This window comes from Phodopus roborovskii, unplaced genomic scaffold (genome assembly GCF_943737965.1).
Source record: "Phodopus roborovskii unplaced genomic scaffold, PHOROB, whole genome shotgun sequence".
Classification (NCBI taxonomy): Eukaryota; Metazoa; Chordata; class Mammalia; order Rodentia; family Cricetidae; genus Phodopus; species Phodopus roborovskii.
Genome location: NW_026126448.1, coordinates 17240438 through 17257186, shown reverse-complemented (window position 1 = coordinate 17257186; position 16749 = coordinate 17240438). Strand labels below are relative to the sequence as shown.

General features: G+C 38.8%; 1 protein-coding gene across 6 annotated transcripts in view; it reads left to right on the top strand.

Annotated features, from left to right (window-relative positions):
* Positions 1 to 16749, top strand: part of S100pbp (S100P binding protein) — a 34839-nt gene that overhangs the window by 11371 nt on the left and 6719 nt on the right. The window contains exon 6 of one of the 6 annotated variants that reach the window (XM_051188903.1): positions 6141 to 6168. The exons of the other annotated variants lie outside the window; for them this stretch is intronic. Coding sequence (XP_051044860.1) covers positions 6141 to 6145 — 5 coding nt within the window. The 3' untranslated portion in view covers positions 6146 to 6168. The remainder of the gene's footprint in view (positions 1 to 6140; positions 6169 to 16749) is intronic. 6 annotated transcript variants of the gene reach the window in all.

Genomic DNA, 16749 nt, shown 5'->3' with positions numbered 1-16749 from the left:
TCTGTTCTTCAAACTAATCTGGGTGCTTCATTAGAAGCTTTTGCAAGCCAAAATGGAGAAATTCCTTCTCCAGCCCGTGAGATGCTGTATTGTTTCACCTAGTTAGTGGCTGATAGGAAATTCCTAAAGAGAAAGGAACAGAATTGAAGGCATGGGAAGTTATGCGGTTTTATACTGATAAAAGGATTCTTCCCATAAAGGTCACTCTATATTGAAATATGTAGCTTCTTTTCTTGTTCAGCAGAATACTTCTACAAGTGTTAAGTTTGAAGATTAGGAAGAGTGGCAATGGGTTTTGCTTTGCCTGCTGGGAATTCATAGTCTAGAGAAGATCATTAGACTAAAATAATGATTAGTGTTTTTTTTTGTTTTTTTTTTTTTTTTAAGAAATACACTTAAAGTAATGTAGAAATGAGGGACCCCTTTAGTTTGTGTTTGGGAAGAATGAAGATGATTGAGAAAGATTTTCTAGGTGTATTTCATAGAAAAGGCAATGAGTTGTTGGACTCCAGATCTGTTCTGAGGAAAGTTTGGGGGACATTCTGCAGAGCAGAGCTTCCTTTCTCTTGAAGGTTAGTAGTTTCTGTTTTTAAGACTACAGATGAATGCTGACATCCATCATAAGAAATTCTTAAAAATAACTCCCTTTTTTTATTCATGGTTTTATGAAGCAATTAGATATCACTGTATCACTGATGTTCATTTCTTAGCCCTCTGCTGATGAAATCTTTTTGTTTGAATTATTAAGTCTGTTAGAAATAAAGATATTTCCCCACCCATATCATTGGAAGTCAGGCTTTAAACAGATTTGTGCATCTTCAAGTTTGTTAAAAGAAGAAAAATCTTAGTTGTTACTTTTCTCCCCGTGAGATGACTTCTTTTGTAGCCTAAGAGTTGGCACTGATATCTAGTTATATTTTCCTTTTTCATATGAAGTGTTCAATGAAAATTGTCCATGCAAAGCAAGGTGCAGTTGCTCACATTTTAGCATTCTTTTCATTTACTTTCTCATTCAGCAATCCCTCTCCCAAAATTACTAAATTTATATTCTATTTTCAAAGAATAGTTAGAAATACAGTGGGAAAGCAACAGACTTTAGTGATTAAAAAAAAAAAAGTTTAGAGCTAACTTCTAGGTATTTTTATTTTATTACATTTTATTTCTTTTGTACATATGTGAGCATGTATGTAGAGATGTGCAGCCACAATGCATGTATGGAGGACAACTTATAGAAGAGTCAGTTTTCTTCCCCATGTGGGTCATTAGGCAGTTGCAGCATGTGCCTTCAGATGAGCCTTACCACTGGCACAACTTCTGGGTTATATCCTGGCACTACTGTTGGCTAGATGGTGTCTTGAGCACTAAAAACTTGTTTGCAAAGTGAAAACAATGTAGTTTAGCTTGTGTGAAACATAATTTACTTATGCAAATGCAAGTATTATGTGTAGGACAGTATTTAATGCAAGCTAATATAATTTTTGCTAATAGAATTTATTTTAGATAGCATTATTGACAAGAAAGTTTAGAGCTGGAGTGATGGCTTAGTGGTTAAAAACATTTACTACTTTTGCAGAGACCCCAGATTTGTTTCCCAGAGCCCACATGAGAATTTACAAACTGTAATGTATAGAAAAACAAAACAACACCTTTAATCCCAGCACTCGGGAGGCAGAGGCAGGAGGATCTCTTTGAGTTCGAGGCCAGCCTGGTCTACAGAGTAAGTTCCAGGACAGGCTCCAAAGCAATACAGAGAAACCCTGTCTCAAAAAAAACCTTGTAACTCCAGTTCCAGGGAATCTGATGCCCTCTTCTGGCCATTGCTGGGTCTAAGCTTGCATTTGGTGCACATACATGTGTTCAGGTAAACACTCGTATACACATACAATAAAACTTTTTAAAAATCTTTGAAAAGTTCATCTTTTTTTGTTATTTTATTTGTTTGTTTGTTTTAGAGACAGGATCTTTGTAGTAGTACTGGCTTTCCTGAAACTCACTTTGTAGACCAGGCTGGCCTCAAACTCAAATCCCTAAGTGCTGGGATTAGTGGTGTTTGCCACTTACTTGGGTCATGGTAGAGCTTTTATAGTTAAGATAGTGTGATATATTTTAAGTCTCAACAAATGTCATAAAACAAACAAACCAACAAAACACCTTGGGCTGGAGAGATGGCTCAGAGGTTAAGGGCACTGGCTGCTCTTCCAGAGGTCCTGAGTTCAATTCCCAGTAACTACATGGTGGCTCACAACCATCTATGGTGGGATCTGATGCCCTCTTCTGGCACTGTATTTGTTTAACAAACAAAAAAACTTGTAAAATAAAATGAAATAGCCTTGACAAAAATAGTGATAAGTGAAACAGTGTTGCTGGTAAACTGAATCAGGCAGGAGAACTGAAGACAGAGAGCCATTCAAGGATGCAGTGAATCCTTGAAGGAATAGGGAGACAGCCTGAACCTGAGTGACCTTTCAAGGCTTCATTTCATCTTTGAGTGGCCCTTTCTTCAGTGGTCTGGAGTGACTCAGTTTACCAGAATTACTCAGTTTACTAAATGTGGGGCTCAAAGAAAGGGGGATCTAGGTACTCCTGGACTGGAGGAAAGTACTCTCATGTGTAAGTGAGGACTCCAGGATTTTGGCAGGGACGTGGGGAATTCCCTATCTCAGGAGCAGCAGTATGTGCAGCTGTTAAAATGTTTACTACAAGGAAATAGAGTAAAAGTGAAAGAAAAACAGATTACCAAGCTTTTTGTGTTAATTAAATAGCATTGTTATTGGTTTCAGGCACACCCTCAAGCTGAGAATGTTGAGCTCATCAGGGGAGGCTATACCATTAAAAACTTGGTCTTTATGTAATTTAATTCCCAATGCTCTGGGCTGCTGCAGAGTGAAGAGTCAGAAAAGACTGGGTCAGATCTAGGAAATGCAAGTAAGAAGGAGGACATTCTGGCTAGAAACTGTCAGTCAGCAGAGGATAGTGTATTTTCAGAGGAAGATGAAAATGAGTGTGTATGGTATGTGGTGGTATATATCATGGCTTGCATGTGTTAGGCAAATGGCATCTTTTTGGAGTCAGTGCTTTCCACCTTTATGTAGGTTCCATGGATTTGAATTTAAGTATTGAATTAAGTAAATTGGATTTACATATAAACATATAAATTATTATATAAATAACAAATGCCTTTGCCTACTTAGCCATTTTACCAGCCCTTCATTGTTTTCCCTTGTTCGTGTGTGTGTGTGTGTGTGTGTGTGTGTGTGTGTGTGTGCGCGCGCGCGCGCGCACGTGTACGTGTACTTGAACATGCACATGTATGTGGAGGCTAGGGATTGATAATCTGATATCTTCGTTTTCATTCTGTACCTTACTTTTTGAGACAGGTTCTTTCACTGAACATGGAGCTGATTGCTATTATAACTAGACCCGGCTGGCCATCAAAACCTTGGGATCCACTTTTCTATCTCACCACTGCTGGAGTTGCATTTACTGTTTTGCTCAGCTCTTTTGACATGGATATTAGGAACCCAAATTCCTTAGGCTTATGCAGCAATTAATTTTACCCGGTGAACCATCTCCCTAACCCAGTACTAAGTTTTTGTGTCACTTTCCCTGTGCAGTAGTCACAGTGTACACATGCACAGTCTTAGGTCTTTGAGGGATTCTTTGAGATGGAGCATCATGTAGTTCAGGCTGGCCTCTTACCACTGTGTAGCTGAAGATGAGCTTGAACTTTTTAGACAAAAGTCTTACTGGCTATCTCTGGCTGGCCTGGAACTTGGTATGTAAGAACAGGCTGGCCTTGAATTTAACAGAGATCTTCCTCTGCTTCCTGAATACTAGGTTAGAGGAATTTCTTAACCATCTGCCTTTACCTTCTGAGTACTGGAATTACAGGTTCATACCATGCCAGGTTTATTTTTGGTTGTGAGCCTAGCCTTTAATAGCTAAGCCATCTCTCCAGCCCTCATGCCAGGTTTATAGTGCTAGGGTTGGAGTTCAGTGCTTCCTTTGTGCTAGGCAAGCTGTCTTGCAACTGAGCTGCATCCCAAGTGTCCTAGTTACTTTTTTATTGCTGTGAAGAGACACCATGACCAAGACAACGATTATAAAAGAAAACATTGGAGGTGGGAGGAAGGTGCTGCATACAGTTTTAGAGGGTAAGTCCATGATCATCACGGTGGGAAGCAGACAGGAGCTGGAGCAATAGCTGAGAGCTGTTTTACATCCTCAGCTATAGTCAGCAGGCAGAGAGAGAGAGAGGAAGCCTTTTGAAAACCGGAAGAACCCCCCCCCCCCCAACTAACTGGGGATCAAGCATTCATACATGTCAATCTGTAGGGGCCATTCTCATTCAAGCCACCATACCTGGCCAGTCAAATTTTGAAGTTTTTGTATTCCATATTGCAAATGAGGAAAGCACAGATATAGTCTTTATTTTTCCTTTTTTTGTTTGTTTCTTTTTGAGATAGGGTTTCACAGTGCATCCTAGACTATCCTTGAATTCAAAGCAATCCTTTCAACCTCTCAATCTATACTGCTACCAACAAATATCAAAATTAACATTTTGACCTTGTCTTTCCTATAAAGTAGAGCCTATAGAGGGAAAATCTCAATTTGTAAATTGCTTTTTTTGGGGGGGGGTTTGGGTGTTTGTTTTTTGTGACAGGGTTTCTTTTTGTAGTCCTGGCTGTCCTGGAACTCACTCTGTAGATCAGGGTGCTCCTAAACTCAGCGATCCATCTGCCTCTGCCTCCTGAGTACTGGGATTAAAGTTGTGTACTACTTGGCTATACTTAATGTATTTAAGGACTCTTTCATGTTAACTGTTCTATATTTAAATGTTTTGTTTGTTGTTTTTGAGATAATGTCTTGCTGTATGGCCCAGGCTGTCCTCAGTCTTCCAATTTATAATCCTCCTTAGTGCTGAGTGTATCACTGTGCCTGCTTTACACATTAGTATTTTTAGCCAAGGGCTTGTTAGATAGCTCAGTGAGTAGCATTAGTCTGGTGGCCTGAGTTAAATCCCCAGTGTCATGTCAAAGTGGAAGGAGAGAACTGACTCCACAAAGGTTTTATGACCTCCACAGATGTGCCATGGGTCATGAACCTACATACATCACACACACATCCAGTAATTTTAAAACAAGGGTTTTGCCAGGACAACCAGGGCTACACAGAGAAACCCTGTCTCGAAAAACCAAAATAAAATAAGCAAGGGTCTTAAAAGAGATGGTACAAGTTAATCAGACTTAACTGCTTTTTTTTGCAGAAGACCAGATTTAGTTCCTAGTACCCACATGGCAGCTCACAGTCTTCTGTAACTCCAGGGATCCAGTGCCCTTTTCTGGCCTTTGCTAATACCAGGCATGCATGTATTATACATACATGTAAGCCAGTGGTTCTCAACCTCCTAATATTGTGGCTCTTTAATACAGTTCCTCATGTTGTGGTGACCCCTCCAGCCGTAAAATTTTTTTCATTGCTATTTCATAATTTTGCTGCTATTATGAATCATAATGTAAATATCTGTGTTTCCCAGGGGTCTTAGGATCTGTGAAAGAGTCAAGCAACCCACAGGTTGAGAACCACTGGTATAGGCAAACACACAAAAATAAACCTTTCAATAATAAGTAAAATTAATAAATGAGTAAGGAAATAAAGATATATATATATATATATATAGTTGGGAGTGGGTGGTGGTACATACCTATATAATCCCAGCATTTAAGAGCCTGGACTACATACAGAATGAAAAATCTTGTCTCCAAATAAATTTTTAGCTTCTGGAATACACCTATAATCCTAGTGCTTAGAAAGATTAGAAACATGAGACCAACCTCAGCTAAAGTGAGTTTGGGATCAGTGAAGTTGCTCAGTAAGAAAAGGCTGTGTTAGCCAAACTTGATGCTTTTGAGTTTGATTTGCAGAATCACGTGGTGGGAGAAGAGAGCTGGGCCTTGTGTTTGAGTCCTCCCCCTCCCCCTTAAATACAGAAATATAAAGTTTCTTAAAAATATTGTTTGAGGGCAACCTTTTTACAAAATATTCTATCTTAGATAATTAGGTTGTGTGTATTTTCATAAATAATGTTGTAGTGAACATTCTAGTCAATAAATGTTTATGTATGACTCTTATTTCTATAGGATGAATGCCTAGAAGTGGAATTACTAGGTAAAGTATATAAACATTTTAAAAGCTCTTGTTACATGTTACAGTTGTCCTGACCAAAAACTGACATTTTTATTGTCATTGATATTGATAGACAAATTTAACTGTTTTAATTAGTAAGGTTAAATTTTATGTTCATTGATTATTTATTTTTCTTTTTTGAGACTTTTTGTAGTCCTGACTGTCCTGGAACTCATAGAGCTCTGTCTGCTTTTCCCTCCTGAGTGCTGGGATTAAAGGCATGTACCACCATTGCCTGGTTTAAATATTACTTCTTAGGACCATCTAACATCTAGCCCATATTCCAGTATTCACAAGTTTTCCAAATGTAATTTGAGGCAGAATCTGATGAAGGTTCACATCTTTAATTGTTGTCTCAATCTTTTAATGTAAGTCTTTTTTCAGAGGTAGTTTACATTCTTAATTTTGTTTGTTTTGTTTTTGTTTTGTTTAATGAGTTTAGTGTTTTGCCTGCAAGTATGTCTATGTGAGGGTGTCAGGTTCCCTGAAACTGGAGTTACAGACAGCTGTGAGCTGTCATGTGGGTGCTGAGAATTGAACCCAAGTCCTCTATAAGAGCAGCAGTTGCTCTTAACTGCAGAGCTGCTCCTATTCTTTCTTTTTCTTTTTTTTTAAGATTTTATTTATTTATGATGTATAAAATTATCTGTATGCATGCTTGTACATCAGAAGAGGGCACCAGATCTCATTATAGAAATCTGGTGCTGGGAATTGAACTCAGGTCCTCTGGTAGAACAGCCAGTGCTCTTAACCTCTGAGCCATCTCTCCAGCCCCTGCCCCTGCTCCTATTCTTTCTGATGCTCAGTTTATCTCAAATTTGACCATTGGGAGTTCCTTCAAGTAGGCATCTATTCTCATACAACCATTAATCTTTATTTTTAAATTAGTTCAATAGCATAAAATTTACTATGTTAGCCCACTGTATTAATCCATTTATAAGTGTCATGTGAGTCATTTGGTCATGTGAGTCTTCTTTTTTTTTTTTTTTAAGATTTATTCATTTATGTGTATGAATGCCCTGTGTATATCTTTATGCCAGAAGAGGACATCAGATCCCACTATAGATGGTTGTGGGCCTCCATGTGGTTGCTGAGAATTGGACTCAGGAACTCAGGAAGACCAGGCAGTGCTCTTAATCGCTGAGCCTTCTCTCCAGCCCCTCTCCAGAACTTTTTCATATTCCAAATTGAAATTCTGGGGGGTTTTTTGTTTTGTTTTGGTTTGGTTTGGTTTGGTTTTTCAAGACAGGGTTTCTCTGTAGCTTTGGTGGCTGTCCTAGAACTAGCTCTTGTAGACCAGACTGGTCTCTGAATTCAGAGATCCGCCTGCCTCTGCCTCCCAAGTGCTGGGATTTAAAGGTGTGAGTCACTCACCACCCAGCTACCAAATCTGAAACTCTGTACCTGTCAATAAACAGCTCCCCTTCCCTGCATACCCCAGTCCCTGGTTAGTGTCATTCTGTTTTCTGTTGTTATGAATTTGCCTACTTTAGATGCTTCATATTGATGAAAACATACAGACTTTGTTTTCTTAAGAGTGGCCTTTTTCACTTAATATATCCAAGACTCATTCCTATTATGGCATATAACAGACAACCCTTTAGTTCTTCAAGCAGGGTTTCTCTGTGTAACCATCCTGGCTGCCCTGAAACTCACTCTGTAGACCAGACTGAGCTGGAACTCACTGAGAACCACCTGCCTCTTCCTCCCAAGTGCTGGGATTAAAGACATGTGCCACCACCACCACCTGACAGACATCCTTTTTAACCTATTCTGTTGTGTATGTGTACAACTAGTTGTCCTGGTTGATGTAAATAGTGCTACTGTGAACAAGGGTCTGTTAGTAACTCCTTTTGAGTCAAAAATGAATAGTCCTCATTTTTGTAGTCTGTTTTAAGATGGGTTCTTGCTGAGTGGTGGTGATGCACATCTTCAATCCTAGAACTTGGGAGGCCCAGGCAGGCAATTCTCAGTGAGTTTCAGGACAGCTAGGGCTACACAGAGAAGCCTTGTCTGGGGGAGATGGGAGACTCACTCTGTAACCCAGACTAGCTTGAAACGCACTGTATAACCCAGGCTGGCCTCAAATTTGTGTTTATCCTCCTAACCTTAGCCTCCTGAATGATGGGATTATGAATATGAGCCATCATGCTTAGCTTTTTGTGATATATATCTGAAAGTAGACAAAATGGTATTTTATTTTTATATGTTGGAAGACTATCCGTATCATTTGTTTACTATTTGTTGTTTCTATCTTTTCACTTTTTTAAATGATTTATTTTTATTTCATGTGCATTCATGTTTTGCCTGCATATGTCTGTGTGAAGTTGTTGGGTCCCCTGAAACTGGAATTACAGGCAGTTATGAGCTGCCATGTGGGTGCTGGGAATTGAACCTGGGATATCTGGAAAAGCAGCCAGTGCTCTTAACTGCTAAACCATATCTCCAGCCCCTCTAGCTTTTCATTTTATGAATTATATATTTTCCTATGCTAAGTAATCTTTACCTGATTCAAGTATATTTTAGAACATTAGCTGTTAGAGCCAGATCTGTTATCTATTCTGAGATTACTTTGTATATAGTACAAGATAGAAACCAAGGTTGTTTCTTGTTTTTTCCTTTATTTTTTAACTTTTGAAAATTACATTATTTGTGTGTGTGTGTGTGTGTGTGTGAGGGTGTGTGTCGAAGCATGAATGTGAAAGTCAGAGGACAGCTTGCAGGAGTCAGTCAGTTCTCTCCTCACCATGTGTGTGTATCACAGGTCAAACTCAGGTGGTCAGCTTGGTGGGAAAGCATCTTACTTCTGAGCCATCTTGTCAGCCCGTCCTCCTCTTCTTATTTTTATGTATTTGTTTGTTTGGTGGCTTTTCAAGACAGGGTTTCTCTGTGTGGCCCTGGTTTATTTTTATGTAGGGGATTTCAGTTTTTCTACTGTTTATTGTGAGGACTACTCATTTTTGAATGATTTTTTTTTTTTTACCTTTTGTACCTTTGTTGAAAACCAGTTAATCTGAGTCTACAGAGAAAAAGATTCTAGTATCTTCCATTAATTTTATTTTGTACTTATTTTGGCTATTATATTTTCTTTGTATTGATGAATACATTTTATTTAATTTTTAATTTTTATTTTTATTGTGTGTAGGGGTGTTTTACCTGCATATATGTCTGTGTACCATGTGTGCGCAATATCCTCAGAGCCAGAAGAGGGTATTGGATCCCCTGAACTGGAGTTAAAGATGGTTCTGAGCTGCCATGTGGGTGCTGGGAATTGAATCCAAGTCCTCTGGAAGAGCAGCCAATGCTCCTAACCCCTAAGCTACTCCCCAGCACCCAGATGCTTAACTTTTAGAGTGAGCCTATCAATTTATTTAAAAAGCCTCCTGGGATTTTATTAAAATTGCATTGGATTTATAGAAATTGGGTAAAATTCAGTAAGCATGAATAACTTGACTATTTTGATCCTTAATTATCCAAATATTCAGTTTCTTTCAATAGTATTTTATAACCTCCAGTATCTTCAAGCTTTTATGTAGCTCAGACTGCCCTTGAACTTTTGTTTTCCAGACAGGGTTTCTTTGTGTATCCCTAGCTATCCTGGAACTTGCTCTGTAGATCAGGCTGGTCTCCAACTCACAGAGGTCCACACGCCTCTGCCTCGGGAGTGCTGGGATTAAAGGTGTGCGCCAGCTGGCCTTGAACTTCCTATTCTGCTTTAGCCTTCTAAGTGTTGGTCGTACAGATTTGAGCCTCCATGTGTAGCTGTTTTATAGCTTTTGATATATACATTCTTGCACATCTTTGGAATCCCCGAGTATTTTATATGGTGATGTTTTTTAGAATTTAGAAAGATGTATTTTAGAATTTCAGTATCTAAGTATTATAGCACACAAGTGTAATGCCAGCATTTAGAAATTTGAGACCAGCCTGAACTACATGAGATCCTGCTTCAAAAACACCCCCTACATACAAATAGGTATCTGTTCCTGTGGTAGTATTTAAAAATTCAGTTGATTCTTATATATTAATCAAAATTCAGGTTAGGTTAGGCTAGCTGAACAAGCTCTCAAGGTCCTAGATTCATCTGTTCCTGCTCTGAGTCTGTAGGCATGTGTAGTTACACACACATACGGGCCCTTTGTTTGTTTGTTTTTGTTTTTTAAGACAGGGTTTTTCTGTATAGCCCTGGCTGTCCTGGATTGCTGTATGTAGATTAGGCTGGTCTTGAATTCAGAGATCTGCCTGCCTGCCTGCCTTTGCCTCCCAGGTGCTGGCATTAAAGGGTTGCACCACCACAACTGATCCTAGCTTAGCTGCTGGGAATTCAAACTCAGGTCCTCTTTTCCCCACCCTTCAGCTGGTGGGGTTTTGGTTGGTTGGTTGGTATGTAACTACATAGACCAGGCTTACAGAGATCTGCCTGCCTATGCATGCCTCTGAAATACATGTGCCACCATACCTGGGCTATTTATTAGCTATTATCAGGTCTATACAGATAGCTATATTGTCAACAAATATACTTTTACTTGTTTTTTGTTGCTGCTTGCTTGTTTTTCAAGTTTCTCTGTGTAACCTTGGCTGTCCTAGAACTCACTCTGTAGACCAGCTGGCCTGGATCTCAGAGATCCCCACCGATTAAGGCATACAACACCATACCTGGTTTTTTTTCCCCTTGCTTTTTTTTTTTTTTTTTTTTTTGGAAGACAGGATTTCTTATGATCCAGGCTGGCCTTGAACTCATCATGTATTTGGAGATGACTTGAACTGCTGCTGATCCTCCACGTCCTTCTATAAACATCAATGAATCAATGATATATTGATTCATTTATTAATGTAATTTTAAATTTCTTTCAATATATTTTGGCTTTTATTATTACAGGTCTTCAGGTCTTGTATACTTTGTTAAGTTCATTCATAACTATTTAATGCTTGTTTATGCTGTGTTAAATTATATTTACATTTTTTCAATATCTAGTTGGTCATTGCTAGAAATAGAAATACTTATTTTTTTAATATTTTGACTATATCATATATTTATGCTGAATTTTTCTATTTTGTAAACTTTTTAATAGATATTTTAGAATTTGCTGTTATATGATACTATCTATAAATAAAGACAGTTGATTTCTTTTCAACTGCCTGTATCCTCAAGCACATTAAATATGATACAGGTTTTCATAGATGATACATGTTTATCATAGATGCTCTTATAGGTTAGGGAAATTCCCTCTGGTTATAAGTGATAATTTTTATCATATGAACAATTAGCAAATTTTGTTAAATTCATTTTCTGCATTTACTAGCAGTATTTACAAATACCCTAATAGTATTTTTCCTTTATTCTGTATTAGGTTACCTTATTGATAGATTGACTTTTGTGGTCCTAGAAACTCAATCCAAGGGCTTATACATGATAGGCAAAATCCCTAGCCTCTGTACTGTTAGGCCAATTTGCATCACTTTCTTAGTCCTAAATCACATTTGCTTAGTTTGCTAATTCTTTTTTAAAGGACTGTTCAATTTCTGTGTGTATGTCAGTCAGAGAGATAGAGGGAGATATTAAGTGGAATGTTTGACATGGCATGCTTGTGGAGGTCAGGATAACTTTGTAGAATCAGTTCTCTTCCATTTTTCTGTGGGTTCTAGGACTTGAACTCATGTCATTAGGCGTGTATAAGCAAGCTCCTTTATCTGGTCAGCCATCTTGCCACCTCCTTTTAAAAGGATTTTTAGCTGAGTGGCGGTGGTACATCTCTTTAGTCCCAGTACTCAAGAGGCAAATGCAGGCAGATCTCTGTGAGTTTGAAGATAGCCAGGGCTACACAGAAAAACCTATTTATTCATTTATGTATTTATTATAAATAAATAAACTTATTACGATACCTTCTCATTTTCATTTAGTTAGACAGAAGCAGTTTATCACATACAGACACTGAGAGTTTGTGCTCATGTGTGTGTGTGTCTGCCTATCTGTGCTGAGGATTGAATCCTAGGGCCTCCCATGTACTAAGCACTACTGTATCAAGCCATAACTGAATTTTCTAAAAGTACTTAGGAATTTTTTTGTGATTTTGTTCAATTGAATGAGAACAGTAGTCCTGTGTTTCTTTAATTCTTTAATATATTTATGTTTTGTGAATGTTTGCATGTGTAGTTCTCAGCACTGAGACAGAGACAGCAGGATCCCAGATGCTCATTGGCCAATTGGTGAGCTCCAGGTTCAGTGAGGTTTTAATTAAAAAAATAAGTCATAGCCTGGCAGTGGTAGTGCACATCTTTAATCTCCAGCACTTGGGAGGCAGGCGGATCTTTGTGAGTTCGAGGCCAGCCTAGTCTACAGAGTGAGTTCCAGAACAGGCTCTAAAACTACAGAGAAACCCTGTCTCAAAAAACAAACAAGAAAGTCATAAAGGATGTTACCCAGCATAATCTTTGGACTCCATGAATACATAAAAGAATTTCCTGGGCTTCAGGGAGAAGAGAATAGATTCTTAATCATATAGCTACGTCTCATAATAAAAAAGAACCACAAAGTCAAGCTCCTTGCCCTTAAAAGACACCCTCAGAAATAGGTCATTGTTTCCTATTCAGATTTTCTTTTGGCTGTCATGATCAAAGAGTGCTTCTGCTACTCTATTAACTATGTGAATTGACTACTCTCCTACCCTGTCACTACCAAACCTCACATTTTAAAGGACAATATCAAATTGATTCAGTTAATAACCTGGTGGTGCTAGGATATATTCTAGTTATTAGCCAGATGATAGATTTTGTTCTTTAGTTTTGTACTGTACTTAACTAGGTAGTGTGTCATAGAGTACAATATATATGGTGAAGTATAAAACTTGTTAGAATTGAACAGTAGGTACTCTCACTTTTGATACAGTTCACTTTCAGCTTTTTTAAAGATTTATTTTTATATGTGCATGAGTGTTTTATCTAAATGTATGTATGTACCCTCTGCATGTGCCTGGTGATAGCAGATGCCACAGATGACTGTGGGCTACCATGTAGGTGCCAGGAATCCAGGTTCTCTGCAAGAACAGCCAGTACCTTTGTAGTCCCACTTTTCAAATTATTAAGGCCACTTATTGGATGGGGTTTTTCCCAATACAAGTTAAGATTTACATTAGTGATTGAATTACTGAAGTGTGAGGGTTTTTACCCCCTCCAGTTCTTATTATTAGGTAAATTTCATTTAGCCATAGAAAAAAGGAAACTCATCACCACCTTTTAGCCACAACTTAAAAATAAAATGATACTGACTGTTGGTCCAAGAAAGCCCATCTGTTAAAGACTATGAAGAGAAGGGAACATTTAAATGTTTTAGTTCTTGTTAGCATCTCTAACTTTGGAGGAAGAGGTTGAAGTTATGAACTGAAAGAAGGTTTTTGGATTATATGCCTCACCAATGTTTGAATCCTGACTTACCAATAGTTTTCTTGTGAATAAAACAAATCATGATTTCTGTCTCTTAGTGATTATTAGAATACAATGATACATGTAAAACATTTAGCCGGGAACCCGGTACATACATACTTGGTAAATGTTAGCTACTATAGTCTCCAGATTATTAAGTCTTACTAATAATAAAGATTACTCTTGGGAACAGGGTTTTTCTTCCTTTCCCTTTTTTTTTTTTTTTTTTTTTTTTTTTTTTTTTTTGAAAGTTTTTCAGTGTACCCCTAGCTATCCTGGAACTCACTCTGTGGATCAGGCTGGCCTCAAGTTCAGAGATCCGCCTGCCTCTGCCTTCTGAGCACTGGCACTGAAGGTGTGTGCCACCACCTACTAGGAATAAGTTTTTAGTGCTAATAAGAGTTAACATACCTTATTGCATGAGCTGAAGCAAAATTATTGAGCCCTCTTTACCCAGTGCTGTATTAGGTATAACTTGGATGTGTAAGACACACTGATAGGATTCTTTCTTTTTTTCTTTTGAGACAGCATTTCTCTGTTTAACAGCCCTGGCTATCCTGGAACTCTGTTGACTAGGCTGGTATTGAACTCACAGAGATCTGCCTGCCTTTGCTTCCCAAGTGCTGGGATTAAAGGCATTCGTACTGTACCCAGTTAGGATTCTTGCTTTTAAGGAAACTCAACTCTGATAATATTTTATGTTGTTGAAACTCTGGGTCTGTCACTTGGTATATGACATTAGTTAACAGTTCTGTGCCTTGATTTCTGTTTTTTAATAGTTTTTGTCATATTACCAGGCAGGCCTAAAACATCTGGATTCGAGTGATTCTTCTGCATCTGCTTCTCCAGTAGCTTCCCAGCTGAGCATTGTGGTGTCTTACCAAAAAAAAAAAAAAAAAATGGTAGGGGCATTGGTTCAGAGTCTTGTTACATAGCCCTGGCAGTCCTGAAACTCACTACATAAACTAGACTGGACTGGAATTCATAAAGACCTGCCTGCCTCTGCCTTCCAAGTGCTCAGACTAAAGGCAAGTGCCACCACACCCACCTTGGCGATATATTTTTTCTAATTTTATTATTACACTTAACTGTGTTTATGTGTGTATGTGTTGTGAGCATACATACATCTAAAATAGGAGGCAAGCCAGAAACTAATCCAAATCTCCATGTCTGTTTGGGGAAGAGGTTGGGACAACTGGATTGTCTTACACAAAGGCCAGCGAGAACAAATGTGTCACCTGCAGAGAGGATACATGGATGGGATTCTCTGCACAGCTCCAGGGATTAACCTAAAGAGGGTGAGGAAATGACAAGCACAGGCTTATAGAAAAGCTGGGCTCAAGTGGACCGGCCTCCCGATGGGAGAAGCAACTCAGCGTGTTTATTAAATGCAGCTGAATAGGGAGACCACGTTAGGTTGTTGAATACAGCTGAGCCAGGAGGAACAATCTTCAGGCCATAAACATGAGGGAGGAGAGCTACAGTGGACATTTTCTGCACACACTGTCGACATTGGTACTTGGACCCCAGAAAGACTTTGCCATCCCTTTGAGCCTCACCCCAGGAAGATTTTTGTCAGTCCTATTGCTCTGAGGCTTTGGTTCTTGACATGGCTGTGCCCATGTCAACAATACATTTTCATTCAGGACTTCACTTGCTCCCTACAATGGAGTGTTTGAAGAATCCCAAAAAGTATATCCCTAAAACAAAATGAATTTTCCCGGCATTGATCAGGTAGTCATGCCTATAATCCTAGTTTGGGGGGAACCTGAGGTAGTTCTAAACCTGGACTACTATGAGATCCTGCCTCAATAAATTAGAAAAAGTATAAAGAAAGGGCAGACAATAGCTTTTCTTTTAAAAGTCACTTAGTAAGGCTGGGCATGGTGGCGTTTGCCTTTAATCCCTGTACTTAGGAGGCAGAGGCAAGCATATCTTTTGAGTTCATGGCTAGCCTGGTCTATGCAATGTGTTCCATGCAAGCCAGTGCTACATAGTGTCTCAAGGAGAAAAGCTACTAATTACTAATGAGTAATAGATGTTGCCTTATTTATGAGGCAAGTATCTCATGTATCCCAGAGGAAAACCTAGATTTCATTCTTCAGCAATCATCTACCTCTACCTTTGTTTTTTTGTTGTAAGGTCTCTCATTGACCTGGAGCTTGTGAATTAAACTAGTCTGTCTAGCCAGTGAACCCTAGTGATCTGCCCCTCTTCCTCCTCAGCACTGAGATTACTAGATTACTCATGGGCATGACAACTACACCTGGCTTTTTTTTTTTTTTTTTTTTTTTTTTTTTTTTTAACCAGTGTTCATTAGTCCTGGTTTAAGTAAGATAAAATGAACATGTCTACATTTTGTGTATCACCGTAATACATGTGTGAGAATCAGACGACTTGGCTGGAGTGGGTTCTGTCTTTTAAGGACAAAACTCAGGTTGGCATGCATATTGTCAGGTGTCCTGACCTACTGAGCCATCTTGTCACCCACTTTGAAAAAGCTTTGTTCTGTTGTTGTAGTACAAGTGTCCATATGAATGGGAAATAAATTTAGCAGGCAGTCTTTGTCTTGATTCTCATTGTATGCCTAGTCATAAATGTCCCCAAAGTGATGCCACTCTGCATTATGGTTTCTCCCAATGCTGCCAGTTGGCTACTGACCCCAAATTCCAAGTCTGAGATGGAAAAAGGTCCCAAGGAACACCAGTCTGTCTTGTTCATGGTACAAACCACAAGAAAATCCATCTTCGTGTGGTCAAATAGCTGGGACTGCCTGTAGAACCCACAGCCACTGACATCTCACACTCTGCCTCAGTTGCTCAGATCTACACATACAGGATTTTTTTATGTTTTTTAAAAATTTATTTAGTCTACACTGGTGTGAAGATGTCAGATCCCCTAGAACTGGAGTTACAAACAGTTGCAAGCTACCATGTAGGTGTGGGGAATTGAACCCGGGTCCTCTGGAAGAGAAGACAGTGCTTTTATCCACTGAGCCATCTCTCTAGCCCCCCACACAGTATTTTAAAAACATAATCCAATCTATGTATAGTATGGTAACACACACTTTTGATCCCAGCACTGTGGAGACAGGCAGACCTTTGAGGCCAGTCTGGTCTGCATAGGGAGTTATAGGTCAGCTGG